Genomic DNA, 18,635 nt, shown 5'->3' with positions numbered 1-18,635 from the left:
GCCAACCTAATGTGGGGGGGGGGACTACAACCTAATGTGGGGGAACTATACTGCCAACCTAATGTGGGGAAACTATACTGCCAACCAATCCTCCACTCTTGTACTGAGGCCAGTCCTTCTCCCTCTTCTGCTCTTGTGCTGAGGCCAGGCCTTCTCTCTCCTCCACGCTTGTGCTAAGGCCAGGCTTTCTCTCTCCTCCGCTCTTGTGCTGAGGCCAGGCCTTCTCTCTCCTCTGCTCTTGTGCTAAGGCCAGGCCTTCTCTCTCTTCCATTCTTGTGCTAAGGCCAGGCCTTCTCTCTCTTCCACTCTTGTACTAAGGCCAGGCCTTCTCCCTCCACCACTCTTGTGCTAAGGCCAGGCCTTCTCCCTCCACCACTCTTGTGCTGAGGCCAGGCCTTTTCTCTCCTCTGCTCTTGTGCTGAGGCCAGGCCTTCTCTCTCCTCCACTCTTGTGCTGAGGCCAGGCCTTCTCTCTCCTCCACTCTTGTGCTAAGGCCAGGCCTTCTCTCTTCCATTCTTGTGCTGAGGCCAGGTCTTTCCTCTCCTCCGCTCTTGTGCTGAAGCCAGGCCTTCTCTCTCCTCTGCTCCTGTGCCGATGCCAGGCCTTCTCTCTGCTTCACTCTGTGCCTCATCACAGGTCTACCCCTGGCTGCAGGACAGTAGGTTGCAATATGAGGATGGAATTATGTGAGGTCAGGATATGACGTTGGGATATAAGTTGGGATATAAGGACTGGACATGAGGACACTATATGACGTCAGGATATGAGTGCTGGATGTGAGGGATTAAAGGGGTACTCCCGTGGAAACCTTTTTTTTTTTTTTTTCTTTCGTATCAACTGGTGCCAGAAAGTTAAACAGATTTTAAAATTACTTCTATTAAAAAATCTTAATCCTTCCAGTACTTTTTAGGGGCTATATACTACAGAGGAAATTCTTTACTTTTTAGATTTCTCTTATGTCATGACCACAGTGCTGTCTGCTGATCTCTGCTGTCCATTTTAAGAACTGTCCAGAGCAGCATATGTTTGCTATAGGGATTTTCTCCTGCTCTGGACAGTTCCTAAAATGGACAGCAGAGGTCAGCAGACAGCACTCTGGTCATGACATCAGAGAAATATAAAAATGAATGCATTTCCTCTATAGTATATAGCCCCTAAAAAGTACTGGAAGGTTTAAGATTTTTTAATAGATGTAATTTACAAATCTGTTTAACTTTCTGGCACCAGTTGATTTAAAAAAATTAAAAAAAAAAAAAGTTTTCCACAGGAGTACCCCTTTAATATGAAAAATGGATATAAGGATATGATATGTGGACAATGAGGATGAGAGCGTCATTGTTGCTTTTACTCTCTCACAAGGTTTTGGTAGGAAGACCGGGCAAAACTGGGTACCCTGCTAGTATACATATATAGCACCCTCATCTGTCATGGTGTTGTATATTAGACATGACATTACAGGAAGCAAATACACATAGATAAGACATACATTGCAACTGCAACCTTTGCACCCCATGTATAGGAAATATCTAGTGAAATCAGACAGCTATGATACAAATCCTATTCGAGGCAAAAGGCGCTCAGGATATATGTAAAAGTTTTATAAATTGACTGTAAAATTACAGTAGTAATAGTGACACCTACAGGCCATCTTGTATACAACACATACGTAACACAATACAATAATAACAATAATAATATAATAATAATTTATAACATGTGAGTCGTATCTCTCAAGTTTCACCATCTTTCAGAGGTATAGTCGCTACTTTTGAGAGAACCTCTATGGTCGCTCCGGAATTGTCTTTCTGCTGTGACTATAAAGGACAGACCTACGGGGTCTATAGGTGAATAGGGTCTTCAATTGTAATGCTGGCCGGCAAGATGGAAAATCCCCCCCCAAAAATGTTATGGGCTTGTCCTGTAAAAAAAGACCTCAAAGAAGAGGTGTCCCTGTAAAGTGGGCCTTCCTGTGCTCCTCAAGGGCGGGGCTTCAAATGTCCGCAAATGGAGATATAAATGTTACGGGAATTGATTTAACATATATATATATATATATATAGATATATAGATATATCTACCGTAATTGGTTGTGGATTTCTCAATTAGACGTCATGCGGATTAACCTATTAATATCCATTCTGGAGTCTCCACCATCATCCTATATATCAGTGCTTCCCAACCAGCGTGCCCCCAGCCATTGCAAAACTACAACTCCCATCATGCCCGGACAGCCTTTGGCTGTCCGGGCATGCTGGGAGTTGTAGTTTTGCAACAGCTGGAGGCACACTGGTTACAGAACACTGCTATGTATTGTCCTCATTCTTCTCCCGTAGTGTCAAACGCCATGTTACTGTAGTGAGACTTGTAGACATTCATCTCCGGATGGATCGCCGGGGGACGTTTCTCAGTTATAACCATGTTGTCGTAAATGATATCCTTGTTGGCCTTACTAATGCGTCGGTAAACACTGGTGGTATTCCATGTGGGTACAGGGGCTGTTGGGGACTCCGGTGCATGAGTGCGCTTTTCTCCCATGCAGCATATAAACCGGTTTCTGGAGGGTAAAAACATACCAAAAAATATTATTAATAATAATATTAATAAGATGAAATATAGTTATTTAGAATGTCTGACCAATAGGGGCTGCCTGAGATTAGAGAAGAAGAAAACGGCACCATCCTTGCTGTGTGTTATCTTGCAATTACATAAAGTGTCCAGTAGATGGCTATTGCACAAGCAAATGAACTAAAGCTGGGGGAGGAGGAGTTTTGTGGACATGTGCTTGTGGCCATCTTGGATTTTTTTCAGTTCCAACTGAGCAAGCAAAGAGAGAGGACACAGAGGGGCATCCTGTAAGGGATCCTGACTCAAAGAGTGCCTACAGCAGCTGAGAGGAATCTGCTTGCAGGTTCAATAAGATTTAATTTTGTTTTGTACATTATTATGGGGGAGCCATCACGCCTGAGTTTTTTTTTTCTTTTTTAACAGCATTCAGAGATATGCTTTACAGCAAGCCTTATGGTCATACAACAGTAGACTGAAGCTATCCTATTCACATGAACTGGAGACATTACTGGGCATTCTTTGTGACCTTTTCAAAGGTCATTCTACAGGGAGGGGGAGGCTAGGTTGTAAGTAACAGCTTTTGTGTGAATCTCTGTTACCTCTACACTGGTGTTACCCTTTACTGTAATCGTGTCTGTGTTGATAAGGGGGACACAACTAGAAAAGGATCTGTACAGAACAGAAAGTCTCATTATAGTTTAAGGCCTAGTGGCCAGAATTAAAACGGCAAGATTCCAGGATTTATTGATAGTAAAAAAAAAAGGAAAAAAAAAGGAAAATGAAAAAAAAAAAAAAAAACATGACCATAAATTCTTAATAAATAGGTTAACATAAAACCTGATTCAAACAATAGGTCATTTTCTGATGATTTATTCCCTTTAACTAGGATATACAGGTGCGATATGGGAATTTTCTGATACTCACCCTCTCATAAATGCAGCGGCAAATAGTAATATCACAAATATTGAGGCAATCATGCACCCGATGGCGATTTTCTTCCAGGCTGTAAATAACAACAAACAGGTGAGATTATGTACGAGTCACCATTATCATATATATTCAGAATTTTGCTGCTTTCCTGTTACCAGAGAGCAATGAATTGTGGGAATTCAGAGTACAATACAATAAGGGGCCTCTTAGAGATATACATTGGCAGTGCTTTCTGACCTCCAATGGAAGACTACAAGGGTACGACCTATGTCACTATATAGCCTAGTGTTTCCCAACCAGGGCGCCTCCAGCTGTGGCAAAACTACAACTCCCAGCATGCCCGGACAGCCAAAGGCTGTCCGGGCATGCTGGGAGTTGTAGTTTTGCAACAGCTGGAGGCGCCCTGGTTGGGAAACACTGATATAGCCATATGTCACCCATAGGCTCTAATTTTAAATAAAAGAAAAATTGTATACACTTAGTATACATATAGGACACTTAGTGGGGCCTTATGGATATGTTCAGGGTAGGCTGCTGATCCATTGGCAGACCAGACACTGGGAATGCAGTGTGAACATTGCTTTAGCATTATTACCAACATTTAAATAGTCAGGGACATATAAAGTGTTCCTGTCTTTTAACAAAACTTTTGACAAGTCACAGAGGCTTGACAAGAGTTTTGATTGGTCGGGGTCTGAGTGTACAGTCACCCAGACCAATTAGAACGAGCAGGGAGAAGCTTGTGACCGTGCTCTTCACTCCCGCCCTGGTGCAAGGATTTTTGCTACCCTAGGCAAAAGTTAATTTTGCCGCCCACTGGCCTGCCCTTTGACACGCCCCCCCTTACAACTTGGGAGACACACTGTAACAAACCTCCTCCTCTTGTAATCTCCTTAGTACTGGGGTGACACACTGTAACAAATCTCCTCCTTATGTAATCTCCTTACTACTGGGGTGACACACTGTAGCAAACCTCCTCCCCATGTAATCACCTTACTACTGAGGTGACACACTGTAACAAACCTCCTCCTCATGTCATCTTACTACAGGGTTGACACACTGTAACAAACCCCCTCCTCATGTAATCTCCACACTACTGGGATGAAACACTGTAACAAATCCTCTCTCCGTGTAATCTTCTTACTGCTGGGGTGCCACACTGTAACAAACCCCCTCCTCGTGTAATCTTACTACTGGGGTGACACACTGTAACAAACCTCCTCCTCATGTAATCATCTACTGCTGGGGTGACACACTGTAACAAACCTCCTCCTCATGTAATCTCCTTACTACTGGGGTGACACACTGTAACAAACCCCCTCCTCATGTAATCTCCATACTACTGGGGTGAAACACTGTAACAAATTCTCTCTCCGTGTAATCTTCTTACTGCTGGGGTGACACACTGTAACAAACCTCCTCCTCATGTAATCTCCTTACTACTGGGGTGACACACTGTAACAAACCCCCTCCTCATGTAATCTCCATACTACTGGGGTGAAACACTGTAGCAAATCCTCTCTCCATGTAATCTTCTTACTACTGGGGTGACACTGTAACAAACCTCCTCCTCATGTAATCTCCTTACTACTGGGGTGACACACTGTAACAAACCTCCTCCTCATGTAATCTCCTTACTACTGGGGTGACACACTGTAACAAACCCCCTCCTCATGTAATCTCCTTACTACTGGGGTGACACACTGTAACAAACCCCCTCCTCATGTAATCTCCTTACTACTGGGGTGACACACTGTAACAAACCTCCTCCTCATGTAATCTCCTTACTACTGGGGTGACACACTGTAACAAACCTCCTCCTCATGTAATCTCCTTACTACTGGGGTGATACACATCAGAGGGGGATTATGGTGGTGCTGCTGGCTGTGCTGGTTGAGCGAGGGGTTCGGATAATTGCTGTCTGGCTTTCTTGTAGCGAGTAGAGTGGCGCCCCCATCAAGAGTGAGCTCTAGGTGGCTGCCTCTTTTGCCTATAGGCAGAGCCGGCTCTGTCCCCATCTCCCTGCGATCTCTGTCTAGCGGCAGAAGACGGGTTGTATTATCGGTCTATGGGGCCGTCTCCTGCAACTGGAAGGTTATAGCAGCGAGCCAGTGAGTGAAACGCCCAGCTGCATGCTTCACCCTGCCCTGAACACCCAGACTCTGACCGATAAAAACTTTTACCATGTCTTTGTGACATGACAAACGTTTTGTTAAAAGACAGAAACACGTTTACCAGCTCCAAAGCAGTATATGGGACAACAGGCTGGTTGGTGGGGTAAACTCATTATGAGACCCCCACTGATCACTGAAGAATGAAGGATAAATTGTACCCTCAAATAAATAAAGAGGATTGTGCGTGTGTGACCAGACCTCCAGTCTTTTTCATTTTCTATAAGGCTTCAGAGTGTGGGGGGGACAATTGTTCTCAATTTTCGTGACCAATGGGTGTTTATAGATACCGTATAAAGAAAAAACATGAAATAGCTCAAAATAACTGCAATCACAATAAATAACGCAATAAAATGACAAACATAAAGCGTATGCACATATATAGACGTGTGTTGCCTATGGCCATATACATGTAAAAAGTAGCAACCGGAATCATTTATTTTATATACAAAATCATGGAGCAAAAAAAAAAAAAGTGTTAACAATGGGAACTTACTTTGGTCATCAGTTATTATAATGACATCAGATACTAAAAGAGAATAAAAATAAAATACAGTTACAGGATAGTCTTTGTGTACGTCATCTTTACACTTTAAAAGGGGTATTCCAGGCAAAAATATTTTATCTCCTATCCAAAGGATAGGGGATAAGATGCCTGATCGTAGGGGACCCCCGCGATCTCCCTGCAGCACCCGCATTCTATGCGGGGACTGCGTCTCTAGTTTCCGGGGACGTGACGTCACGCCACGCCCCCTCCATTCATGTCTATGGGAGGGGGGCATGACGTCACGGACAGAAATGTTCAGAACGCCGGGGTGTCGGGCCGGAGATCGTGGGGGGTGATGGGGGGGTTGGGAAGTCCCAGCGGCCGGACCTCCCACAACAGACATCTTATCACTTATCTTTTGGATAGGGGGATAAGATGTCTAAGGGCAGAGTTCCCCCTGCGCCGCTTCCAGGGTGTTTTGCATACACCGATAAAGAAGCATAACGGACGAATGGAGCCACTGACCTGAAAGTTTTAAGTATAATTTTCATCAGTATCACCCACACTACAAGCCTGTACCAACAGGTTAGTGCGGGTGATACAGATGACAGATTCCCTTTTAAGGGGTACTCTGCCCCTAGACATCTTATCCCATATGAAAAGGAGAGGGGATAAGATGTCTGATCGCGGGGGGCCCACCGCTGAGGAACCCCATGATCTCCCTGCTGCACCCAGCATTCGTTTAGAGCGTCGGGTGCAGCGCCGGAGGCTCGTGATATCACTTCCACGCCCCCTTAATGCAAGTCTATGGGAGAGGGCGTGACGGCAGTCACGCCCTCTCCCATAGACTTGCATTGAGGGTGTGTGGCTGTGATGTCATGAGCGGTGCATGACTGTGATGTCACGAGCCTTCGCCCCGCACCGCCAGTCATCAGGCACGGAACGAAGTTTGCTCCGTGCACCAGATGTCTGGGGTGCCGCAGCCGAGGTCGCGGGGGTCCCCAGTGGCAGGACCCTCGTGATCAGACATCTTATCCTTTGGATAGAGGATAAGATGTCTAGGGGGCAGAGCACCCCTTTAAGGCTTGTACGCCATACTACATATGAACCATACTACAAGTATGTTTCCAAAGCTCTTGATTGTCTTGTAAGTACTTACAGGCCGGGTTATAGCAGAAGGCAGAAGCGTGGCTTAACACATCTGTACAGATATTGTCTTCAAAAATCCCATTGTTCATCCGTCCAAACCCCCAGTTATACCAGGCGAACCTGATGGAAGCCAAGACATCTTGTGAGATCCACCCGCACACACTTTATACAGCACAATGGGGCACGTCCTTACAAAGTTTTATAGCATGCCCTTAAATGGGAACTCTCATTAAAATACATTTTTGCTATTGCGCTCCTTATGGTAAATAAAAAAAATCTTTCTAATGTACTTTGTTTAAAAAAATAATAATAATTTCGATGTTTCATTTGTGTTTAAAAAAGCAGCCACTAGGTGTCTCCCTACTTGTCCGGAGCACATTCCCCCCCCATCTCTTGCACAGAATTTGGACTCTGCTGGCCTGGCAAAAGTCCAAAATCAGGAAATGCAGTCTGGAGTGCTGAGGGGTGTGTGTGCAGCCTTATCCAATCATAGGTCATCTCACACTGAACTGCTCTGGGCTGTGTGTAGCAGAGTGAGGGAGGAAGTTCTCCCCTGTATGGCTTCAGATGATGTCACGGCTGCTGGGGAACGCCCCCTTCCCAGTCTGTTAATCTGACTGAGACGGAGCAGAAAATACAGAGCGATATCAAGGTAGAAAACGAAAAAATAATAAAAATAAAGGCAGGAGGTGGTTTATCATGACGGGGGCAGTGAACTGGGAGGGTTATAAAATTAAACAAGATCATGAGAGGTACTCTTTAAATCTTGCCAACTTTTCTCCGCAATCTCCGCGATTAGCATTGGATGAGTAGGAGGATTAGAAAACTATTTGTTTTTCTATGGAGTACCCTTTAGGACACGTTTACCCATACATAATCTGCAGCAGCCGATTATGGGGGAGGGATATAAAAACCTGTGTAAAGGAAGGGCGATGCAGTTGCCCATATGGGCAACTGCATCGCCCTTCCTTTACACAGGTTTTTATATCCCTCCCCCATAATCGGCTGCCGCAGATTATGTATGGGTAAACGTGTCCTAAAGGGTACTCCATAGAAAAACAAATACATTAGTCAATGACAAGTCAGAGCAGCGCGCCCACATTTTGGTCTTTGCCTTTCCTTCATGTACAGAGATGTTGGCATTTTTTGTTGCGGCGGCCATCTTTGCAAAATTGTCAACAGGAAGTACAACTAGATGGCTGTTTCAAATAGTTGCATAGAATGATAACTGGTTATCAGTTACTTATAATTGGTCATCGCTAGGCAGCAATGATGCTTCTTAATCGACTTATAGGAATCTCTTCACCACCATCTGCAAGGATCGGAAGGTTAAAAAATGTTGTCTCCCCCCCCCCCCCCCCTAGTCTTCTAAGTACCAGAAGAGGCCTGGCATTTATGAACCAGGAAGATCAGGATAAACAGAAATACATAGCTCCTATTCACACACAGTGGTTGTAAGCATAGGATCCTTTTTTATTGCAAAATAATGTCCCAGAGATCTGCACCACTTACCCATAGTCAGTATTGTTGCTCTGTCCAATTTGGTCTTTTGTAGCTATCTTAAGACCATTGTCCGTGCAGGTATTGCTGGCGTTTTCATATGATGGGACTAGATTGTTAGGTATGGAAAACTGACGTACAGTCCCTGAATATATAGAATTAGAGCATTTCATCAATACATCACCATTATACATTGTCCTAATGTACCTGATTTCACATATATGTAAAGCCTTACCCTACAATATAGGCATGGCCCACCACCCATAAGGGTTCCTCACAGTCTGAGATCGGGTCATAGCAGATCATCAGGGCAGTGGACATATTAGTTGTGGCCTCAGCCTCTCATGAGTCTGCTAACCCTGCGGCACTACTTATCTCATCTAATCCGTTTCACATTTATAGGACAAAACAATCCATAATGTTCTAAGGACTGCATTTTTTAATCTTTCTGGGGGTCCCTCCCTGTTATGCAAAAGCCCCTGCATTCTTTTATAGTGCTGAGAAAGCAAACTGGACAGTATGGTCATGAGATGGACCCATATTGAGATGGACCCATATTGAGGTGGATGCATATTGAGATGGACCCGTATTGAGGTGGATGCATATTGAGATGGACCCATATTGAGATGGACCCATATTGAGATGGACCAATATTGAGATGGACCCATATTGAGATGGACCCATATTGAGGTGGATGCATATTGAGGTGGACCCATATTGAGGTGGACCCATATTGAGGTGGACCCATATTGAGATGGACCCATATTGAGATGGACCCATATTGAGATGGACCCATATTGAGGTGGATGCATATTGAGGTGGACCCATATTGAGATGGACCGACCCATATTGAGGTGGATGCATATTGAGATGGACCCGTATTGAGGTGGATGCATATTGAGATGGACCAATATTGAGATGGACCCATATTGAGATGGACCCATATTGAGATGGACCCATATTGAGATGGACCCATATTGAGATGGACCCATATTGAGATGGACCCATATTGAGGTGGATGCATATTGAGGTGGACCCATATTGAGATGGACCCATATTGAGGTGGACCCATATTGAGGTGGACCCATATTGAGGTGGACCCATATTGAGGTGGACCCATATTGAGGTGGACCCATATTGAGATGGATGCATATTGAGATGGATGCATATTGAGATGGACCCATATTGAGATGGACCCATATTGAGATGGACCCATATTGAGGTGGATGCATATTGAGGTGGACCCATATTGAGATGGACCGACCCATATTGAGGTGGACGCATACTGAGATGGACCCATATTGAGATGGATACTACAGAGGAAATTCCTTTCTTTTTGAAACACAGAGCTCTTTGCTGACATCATGAGCACAGTGCTCTCTGCTGACACCTGTGTCCATTTTAGGAACTGTCCAGAGCAGCATATGTTTTCTATGGGGATTTTCTCCTACTCTGGACAGTTCCTAAAATGGACAGAGATGTCAGCAGAGAGCACTGTGTTCCAAAAAGAAAGGAATTTCCTCTGTAGTATTCAGCAGCTAATAAGTACTGTAAGGATTAAGCTTTTTAATAGAAGTAATTTACAAATCAGTTTAACTTTCTGCCACCAGTTGATTTAAAAAAAAAAAAAAAGTTTTCCACCAGAGTACCCATTTAAGTACCAGGGGAGGAGGGCTGACCTGTACGCCCTGCGTCCTTAATGGGTTAAAGACCAGATACACATTGGGTATGTGTCAGTGGACCCTGCCGTTGTATGAGGACCTTAAGACTCTCCCCCAATAGATGAGGTAGGGGGGGGGAAATATTGGCCATTTTGTATTTTAACAACTGGGGAAGATAAATATTGTCATGTTGAATTTCAAACATCAGTCGCTGTTTTTGGAGAAATAGGCCGCAACCAGAAGAGTCTGGCAGCGGCTCCCCCTCCCCTTCCATTCATCTTTAGTAAACACATGTTTTCTCCATAAAATAACACATGGGTCATGGTAAGGCCTCAAATGGATTTGCAGATTTCCAGGAGTAATCACAGAGGAACATGTTATTTATGAGAATGATGAAATGTTAGGAGGGCTCAAATGTCCTTGAGCTGGAGGATAATGGTTTAGGACGTATGAACTCACCTGATGTGCTATTCACACAGAATGCAACGTTGATATTTGGACAGTCTCTCATCAAAATACCGAGATTATAGCCAGAACAGGCTTCAAATGGCGTCAGACGAAGCATGGCGACCCTCTTCTCCTCTACCCAGCCCCATCTGATTGGAAAAATATATATATATACACATCAGTATGAGAGTCCTTGATACAAGACCCTTCTCACTAGTCTCTATATAGTAATTCTATTGACAAGTCTTAAAGGGTACCTTTCATCAAAAAAAAAAAAAAAAAAACTTTTGATGTATTATAGATTAATGTATGCAGAATAACTTTCCAATTGTATGTTATTAAAAAATATGCTTTTTTCTATTTAATTTTCCACTTTGAATGACCACTAGAGGTCTCCCTACCAGTCCTTTTTATAGATTTCAGACTCATGTTGGAGTCTTAAATCTCAGACTGCAGCCGGGACACAGACAAGCTCAGCTCTGCTCCCTGCTTGTCAATCAGACAGGCAGGAGCCAGCACTGTGCTCTTAGCACAGCAGGGCATACTCCTGACTCTGCTTTACTGCATGCCCTCATTCATTTTACTATCTGAGCTCCGATCTTTCTTCTCTCTGCACATGCAGTTGTAAACAGAGAAGAAAAGATTCAGAGCTGCCAGCTGAGCTTGTCTGTGTCCTGGCTGAAATCTGAGATTTAGGACTCCAGCATGAGTCTGAAATCTATAATAAGGGTTTGCGGCCAGGACTGGTACGGAGACCTGTAGTGGTCATTTTTTCAGAGGAAAATTAAATAGAAAGAAGCATATTTTTTAATAACATGCAAATGGGAATTTATTCTGCATACATTAATCTATAAAATATCAAAAGTTTATTTTATTTTAATTAAAGGTACCCTTTAAAGAACCTCCTCACTGAGTGGGTATGCCACACATATCCAGGGAAGTCTCTGCCTAAAGGCAAAATAGGCAGCCGCCTATAGCGCCCTATAGATGGGGAGTGCCACTCTGCCTGCTGCAAGAAAGTTAGACAACCAACATCCTGGGGGGGGGGGTTGTCTCAGCAATTGGAGCCCCCACAATCAGACGCTGCGGATAGAGGATATGGTTTAAAGTAGTGGGATCCTTTCACATTGAACTTACTATCTAATCTGAGGCATCATGTTATAGAGGAGGAGAAACTGGGCAGATATCATTGATAAAAGCCGGAGGAGTGGGAAGGGGCTGCCAGTCGGGACCACCCCTATGACTGGTGGTTTGGGCAGCATGAAAGTGCTGAGCGGTTCCCTTTATATACTTTGCAGCCTCTCTTATGTTGTCTATCACACTTACTTGCAGATCTCGTATCCTTTTGTATAGGCCAAGGTAATCTCTGCCAATGTCGCCATTCTGCTGTTTTGCATGGCACAGGCTGTTCTGGCTCCATCATAATCCACTGTGATATTGTTTGGCATAAACACTCCCGAAATAACTGGCAGGAAAAGAAAGGGAAATCCTAATAAATCAGTCGGACACATAACTAGGTAACTAGACAATTTTAAAGACATTGCTCGCTTTTAAACCCTCAAGTGCTGGATTTTCTGGCAGCACCCCCACAGGAGAAGTAAGGTATTACACAGTTCCCTCTATTAAACAAAAAAAAAAAAGGTTCTTATCCTAAACAGCCCCATTGAGGCTAGTTCTTGAGAGAATATGGTAGTGCACCTTAATCTTAAAATTATGTTCAAGGGAACCAATCAGTAGATTTTAGCATATATAACACTCGACAACGCGTTATATATACTAAAATCATTATCCTCACCATCCCCGGGGACTATGTACATCTGCTAAGGGAGCAGAGCGATGACGCGAACCGCCATTCAAGCCATCGGGGCCACGCCCAGAGCAACAGGAGCTACCGTGTTTCTCCGAAAATAAGACCGGGTCTTATATAAATTTTAGTCCCCAAAAACACACTAGGGCTTATTTTCAGGGTTATTTATTTACATGTTATGGGCGCAGCTCTGCCCCCCAACATCCCCCCCCCCCCCCCCGCCGCCGGTTTATCAGCCAAGCGCTGCTCCCCACATCGGGGGACTAATCGTATGCCAACCGCGAGCGCTGCTTCTCTCCCCCCCCCCCCCCCCTCTTGCCAAATAATTATCAGCCGCTGCGCTGTACTTTGTATTCCTGTGCCCGGGCTGCAAATATTAAAAAAACAACCTTTAACTTACCTTCGTCCTCCGTTACCGCGTTGCTAAGGATCCCGCCTCATGGTCCCTCCGCTGTTCTTGCTGCGGTCCTAGGGATGGGAACGTCACAGAGCCTTCGATGTCCCGCCTTGGCCGATGATTGGCTGTGCCGACTGTGATGTAAGAAGCAGGCTGGCTCCTTACATGACAATGCGCTCAGCCTATCATCGACAGAGGCGGGACATCGCTGCGGCCGGTGATAGGCTGAAGGCTCTGTGACATTCCCATCCCTAGGACCGCAGCAAGAACAGCGGAGGGACCATGAGGCCGGATCCTTAGCAACGCGGTAACGGAGGACGAAGGTAAGTTAAAGTTTGTTTTTTAATATTTGCAGCCCGGGCATTGCCTAGGTCAGTGGTCTTCAACCTGCGGACCTCCAGATGTTGCAAAACTACAACTCCCAGCATGCCCGGACAGCCAACGGCTGTCCGGGCATGCTGGGAGTTGTAGTTTTGCAACATCTGGAGGTCCGCAGGTTGAAGACCACTGGCCTAGGGTGTATTTTCGGGGAAACAGGGTAGTAAGTGTAAGTCCCCACCCAGCGGATTACTTGCCGGGTCAGGGGTATGGTGACTTTATAACTTAATATCTTCACCATCCCTGGGGGCACAAAAGTCCTCCGGGGTTGGTGAGAATGATTTTAGAATATATAACAAATTGTCTAGCGTTATATATGCTAAAATCTGCGGATTGGTTCCCTTTAAATTATGTGCAACGCTCATCTTTAAAGGGGTACTCCAATGGAAACATTTTTTTTTCAAATCATCCGGTGCCAAAAAGTTAAACAGATTTGTAAATTATTTCTATTAAAAAAATCTTAATCCTTCCAGTACTTATCATTTGCTGTATGCTCTGGAGGAAGTTGTGTAGTTCTTTCCAGTCTGACCACAGTGCTCTCTGCTGACACCTCTGTCCGTGTCAGGAAGTGTTCATAGCAGGAGAGGTTTGCTATGGGGATTTTCTCCTACTCTGGACAGTTCCTGACGCAGACAGAAATGTCAGCAGAGAGCACTGTGGTCAGACTGAAAAGAACTACACAACTTCCATGGAGCATACAGCAGCTGATAAGTACTGGAAGTATTAAGATTATTAAATAGAAGTAATTTACAAATCTAATAGAGAGGGACTCGGCACCACCATGACCAGCACTAGGATAAAGCGATATATTCGGATACATCAGGCTACTCTGTCTATCAGTGTCTTCCCTTGCAGCAGCTGGAGGAACTTCAGTGGTGCTCAACGTATAAGACAAGTCCTTACAAAATGCACGCAATAGAAGAAGGTACAAACGGAGCAACTCACCACACCGACCCAGGTATTATATGCAACCACTTGAATAGAATGGGACGGTGTGGTGAGTTGCTCCGTTTCTACCTTCTTCTATTGCGTGTAATTTACAAATCTGTTTAAAGGAGTAGTCCAGTGGTGACTCAGTGGCGAGCAACTAAAGATAGGGGATAAGTTGCAGATCGCGGGGGGTCCGACCGCTGGGGCCCCCTGCGATCTCCTGTACGGAGCCCCGACAGCCCGTGGGAAGGGGGCGTGTCGACCTCCGCACGAGGCGGCGGCCGACACGCCCCCTCAATACAACTCTATGGCAGAGCCGAAGCGCTGCCTTCGGCAATCTCCGGCTCTGCCATTGAGATGTATTGAGGGGGCGTGTCAGCCGCCGCTTCGTGCGGGGGGTCGACACCCGCTATCTGGGCCGAGAGCCGGGGCCCCGTACAGAGAAATCGCAGGGGGCCCCAGCGGTCGGACCCCCCGCGATCTCAAACTTATCCCCTATCCTTAGGATAGGGGATAAGTTTTTCACCACTGGACTACCCCTTTAACTTTCTGGAGTCAGTTAATATGAAAAATAAATAAATAGTTTTCCACAGGAGTTCTCCTTTTAAAGGGGTATTCCCATTTTGTCAAATTATGGGATATAGCTAGCATATGCACAGTCGGTGGGGATCTGACCTCTGGGTCCCCCACTGATCCTGAGAATGATGGGGCCACAGTGCTAGTCTAGCATTCTGTCCCCTTTTTTCTCCCCCTTCCATTCCCCGGCCACTTAGTGGGTAATTGGGGCCAGCTGCAGTTCCCTGACTGACCAGATGGCCGGGTGCAGCATTTCGCTGAAAAGCTTAGATGGGTACACAGCACTAAATTAAAGGGGTAATCCAGCCCTAAAAAAACATAGGGGGAGATTTATCAAAACCTGTCCAGAGGAAAAGTTGCCCAGTTGCCCATAGCAACCAATCAGATCGCTTCTTTCATTTTTAACAAGGCTGCTGCAAAATGAAAGAAGCGATCTGATTGGTTGCTATGGGCAACTCAGCAAGTTTTCCTCGGGACAAGTTTTGATAAATCTCCCTCATATCCCCTATCCAAATGATATACGTATAAGTGTCTAATCGCATGGGGCCCAAAGGTCAGACCTCCCTCCATCAGACACTTTTGCCCTATACTAGGTAGTTTTTGGGGGCTGGAATACTCCTTTAACACTGTGGCCTCTTCTTTCTAAGCAAGGTAGGTGTCCACTGATCTTAGTGATGGCACATTCTAGCAAAATGCCATCATGGTACGAGATGAATAAGTCTTTAAGGGCTCGTTCACACTGCCATTGTGCTCCAGTAAATGGAGCTCCGTTGGTCTGTCAGAACAATGGGAATTAAAGGAGTTGTCTGGTGAAAAATAACTTATCCAAGGATAGGGGATAAGTTATAGATCATGGGGGGTCCGAGCGCTGGGACCCCCCGCAATCTCCTGCACGGGGTCATGGCAGTCGGCTGGAACGGGGCATGCCGACCCCCACGCAGAGCACCGGCACACATGCCCCTCCATGTACCCCATAGAGATACATGGAGGCGTTGTGCCGGCCGCGGCTTCCTGCGGGGTCGGATGTCAGCTTCCGGAAAACTGCTGGGGCCCCATGCAGGAGATCATGGGGGGTCCCAGCACTCGGACCCCCCCGCGATCTATAACTTATACCCTATAGTTGGATAGGAGATAAGTTATTTTTCACTAGACTACTCTTTTACAGCTTGTCCCATTTTTTTCTCCATTTAACTCTGGTAAAACACTGGATTCCCCAACTGACCCCATAGAAGTCAATGGGATTCATCGGGACCCTGTGGTTTCGGTTATACTCTGACCCATTCTGGGTCTGTACGGCACAAAAAAAAAGGGAACAGACCCAGAACAGGACGGAGCACAACAGCAGTGTGAACAAAGCCTTACATTAAGTTTTAGCATAAAATAATCTAGTATTTCCAAATGTTTTCTTTTATACAATTTTTTTGTATGATGAAACTATAGTCCTTATAGTCTCTGGATGAAAGCTTAAAATGGTGGGAACCATCACCAAGAGGTGGTCCAATTTTGGTGTTTTCTTGGAAGTCTCCATAGCTTTTAGTACCCCCTAGGTAATAGCTATACAGAAATCCAGATAAAAAGATTAGATAGATAGATATGAGAGAGATAGATATGAGATAGATAGATATGAGATAGATAGATATGAGATAGATAGATAGATAGATATGAGATAGATAGATATGAGATAGATAGATAGATAGATAGATATGAGATAGATAGATAGATATGAGATAGATAGATAGATATGAGATAGATAGATATGAGATAGATAGATATGAGATAGATAGATAGATATGAGATAGATAGATAGATAGATATGAGATAGATAGATATGAGATAGATATGATAGATATGAGATAGATAGATAGATAGATAGATATGAGATAGATAGATATGAGATAGTTAGATAGATAGATAGGAGATAGATAGTTAGATAGATATAGATCTTGAAAAAGCCAGTGTGAGACTGGTGAAACGTTGTCTATGCACATGATGGAATAAAATCACCTTCTTTGCTACTTGTGGAGTGCTGCATCGTATTTACTTATCTGGATTAAGGAACCGGAAGGACCCAGGTTCCAGATATGCGGGCACCCCGAATTTCTTCTTTTTTACCCTGGATTTTGGTTGTGCCGTTTTTATTTGCATTAGTTAGATAGATAGATATGAGATAGATAGGAGATAGATAGATAGATATGAGATAGATATGAGATAGATAGATAGATATGAGATAGAGAGATAGATACGAGATAGATAGATAGATATGAGATAGATATGAGATAGATAGATATGAGATAGATATGAGATAGATAGATATGAGATAGATAGATAGATAGATATGAGATAGATAGATAGATAGATAGGAGATAGATAGGAGATAGATAGATAGAAAGATAGGAGATAGATAGATGAGAGAGAGAGAGAGATCTGATATAGATAGATATGAGATGGATAGACTAATATATATATGGTAAATTTGGACGCCCACCATACGTGGCAACCCCAAAATTGGAGTGACACATGGCTGCCATCCATCCTAATGAAAGTGAATGACCCCAAAGTGCGACTGCTACCTCTGTACCTTATATACCTATACACAGTGGTCAAGTCCTGGGGAAAAGAAAATGGTGGGAACCCACCCAAGATTTCCACACAAGGGCCAGTCCTGCAGGACTCCAGCTAATAGGAACAGTGTTCCTGCTGTGGAAAAAGTGCAGGAACTCCATTCCTGTGCCTTTCTGCAGGACTTGAGCCTTGGCTATACACAAAATGGGGTAAAAATAATTTATAAATGAATCTTACCTTGTATGGTATCAGCAGAACACGAGAGTCCGACGACTGAGACAAAAACGGAGAGAAGTAATGCTCGGTGCATCACGCTGACAGTTTCCACGCACTATCCCAGAGAACTGGAGGGACTGAGCCGTGTTCCTTCTGACACTAGAGGGAGGATCAGGAGCCGAACCTTGTGTGACACAGACCGGCCCCCACCCCTGGGGCTGAATACCGAACTGTGACGTGAGAACGCACCCGCAGCTGTGTCATAGGCTTCATTTTATTCCCTCTAAGTCATCAGAAACCGAGCTGCCATCTAAGCCAAGGCCCCTGTATCATGTTATGTGCCCTAAGGCTATTTAAAAGGAGAACTCTGGTGGAAAACTTTTTTTTTTTATGAACTGGTGTCAGATTTGTGTGGGTGTCTCAGTGGTCGAACTCCCCCCGGCCATCAGACACTTATCCACTATCCTTTGTTTAGCCCACAGTGCTCCTTTAAAGGGGTACTCCACTGGAAAACTTTTATTTATTTATTTTTTCAATCAACTGGTGCCAGAAAGTTGAACAGATTTGTAAATGACTTCTATTTAAAAATCTTAATCTTTCCAGTACTTATCAGCTGCTGTATGCTCCACAGGAAGTTCTTTTCTTTTTGAATTTCCTTTCAGTGTGACCTCTGTCCATTTTAGGAACTGTCCAGAGTAGGAGAAAATGCCCATAGCAAACATCTCCTGCTCTGGACAGTTCCTAAAATGGAAAGAGGCGTCAGCAGAGAGCACTGTGGTCAGACAAAAAAGAAATTCAAATTCACTTACTGTGGAGCATACAACAGCTGATAAGTACTGGAAGGATTAAGATTTTTAAA

At 44.5% G+C, this 18,635-nt stretch overlaps 1 protein-coding gene across 4 annotated transcripts; it reads right to left on the bottom strand.

The window, feature by feature from the left end:
• Positions 1–1,571: 1,571 nt before the first annotated feature.
• On the bottom strand, positions 1,572–18,346 carry LOC130277228 (uncharacterized). 4 transcript variants are annotated; one of them, XM_056527686.1, is made up of 8 exons: positions 17,798–18,346; positions 12,237–12,375; positions 10,923–11,059; positions 8,815–8,947; positions 7,313–7,422; positions 6,163–6,195; positions 3,490–3,568; positions 1,572–2,554 (listed from the first exon to the last, which is right to left on the bottom strand). In XM_056527686.1, exons 1-8 carry the CDS (start codon positions 17,868–17,870, stop codon positions 2,317–2,319), a joined length of 942 nt encoding a protein of 313 aa, XP_056383661.1. In that variant the 5' UTR covers positions 17,871–18,346; the 3' UTR covers positions 1,572–2,316. The 4 variants fall into 4 exon arrangements, with proteins under 4 accessions (XP_056383661.1, XP_056383663.1, XP_056383662.1 ...); XM_056527688.1 differs by lacking the exon at positions 17,798–18,346 and adding an exon at positions 15,339–15,382; XM_056527687.1 differs by lacking the exon at positions 17,798–18,346 and adding an exon at positions 15,232–15,339.
• Positions 18,347–18,635: the final 289 nt, after the last annotated feature.

Source organism: Hyla sarda, chromosome 6 (assembly GCF_029499605.1).
Source record: "Hyla sarda isolate aHylSar1 chromosome 6, aHylSar1.hap1, whole genome shotgun sequence".
NCBI lineage: Eukaryota > Metazoa > Chordata > Amphibia > Anura > Hylidae > Hyla > Hyla sarda.
Note: the sequence above shows the minus strand (reverse complement) of the source record. Positions and strands in the feature narration are given on the sequence as shown.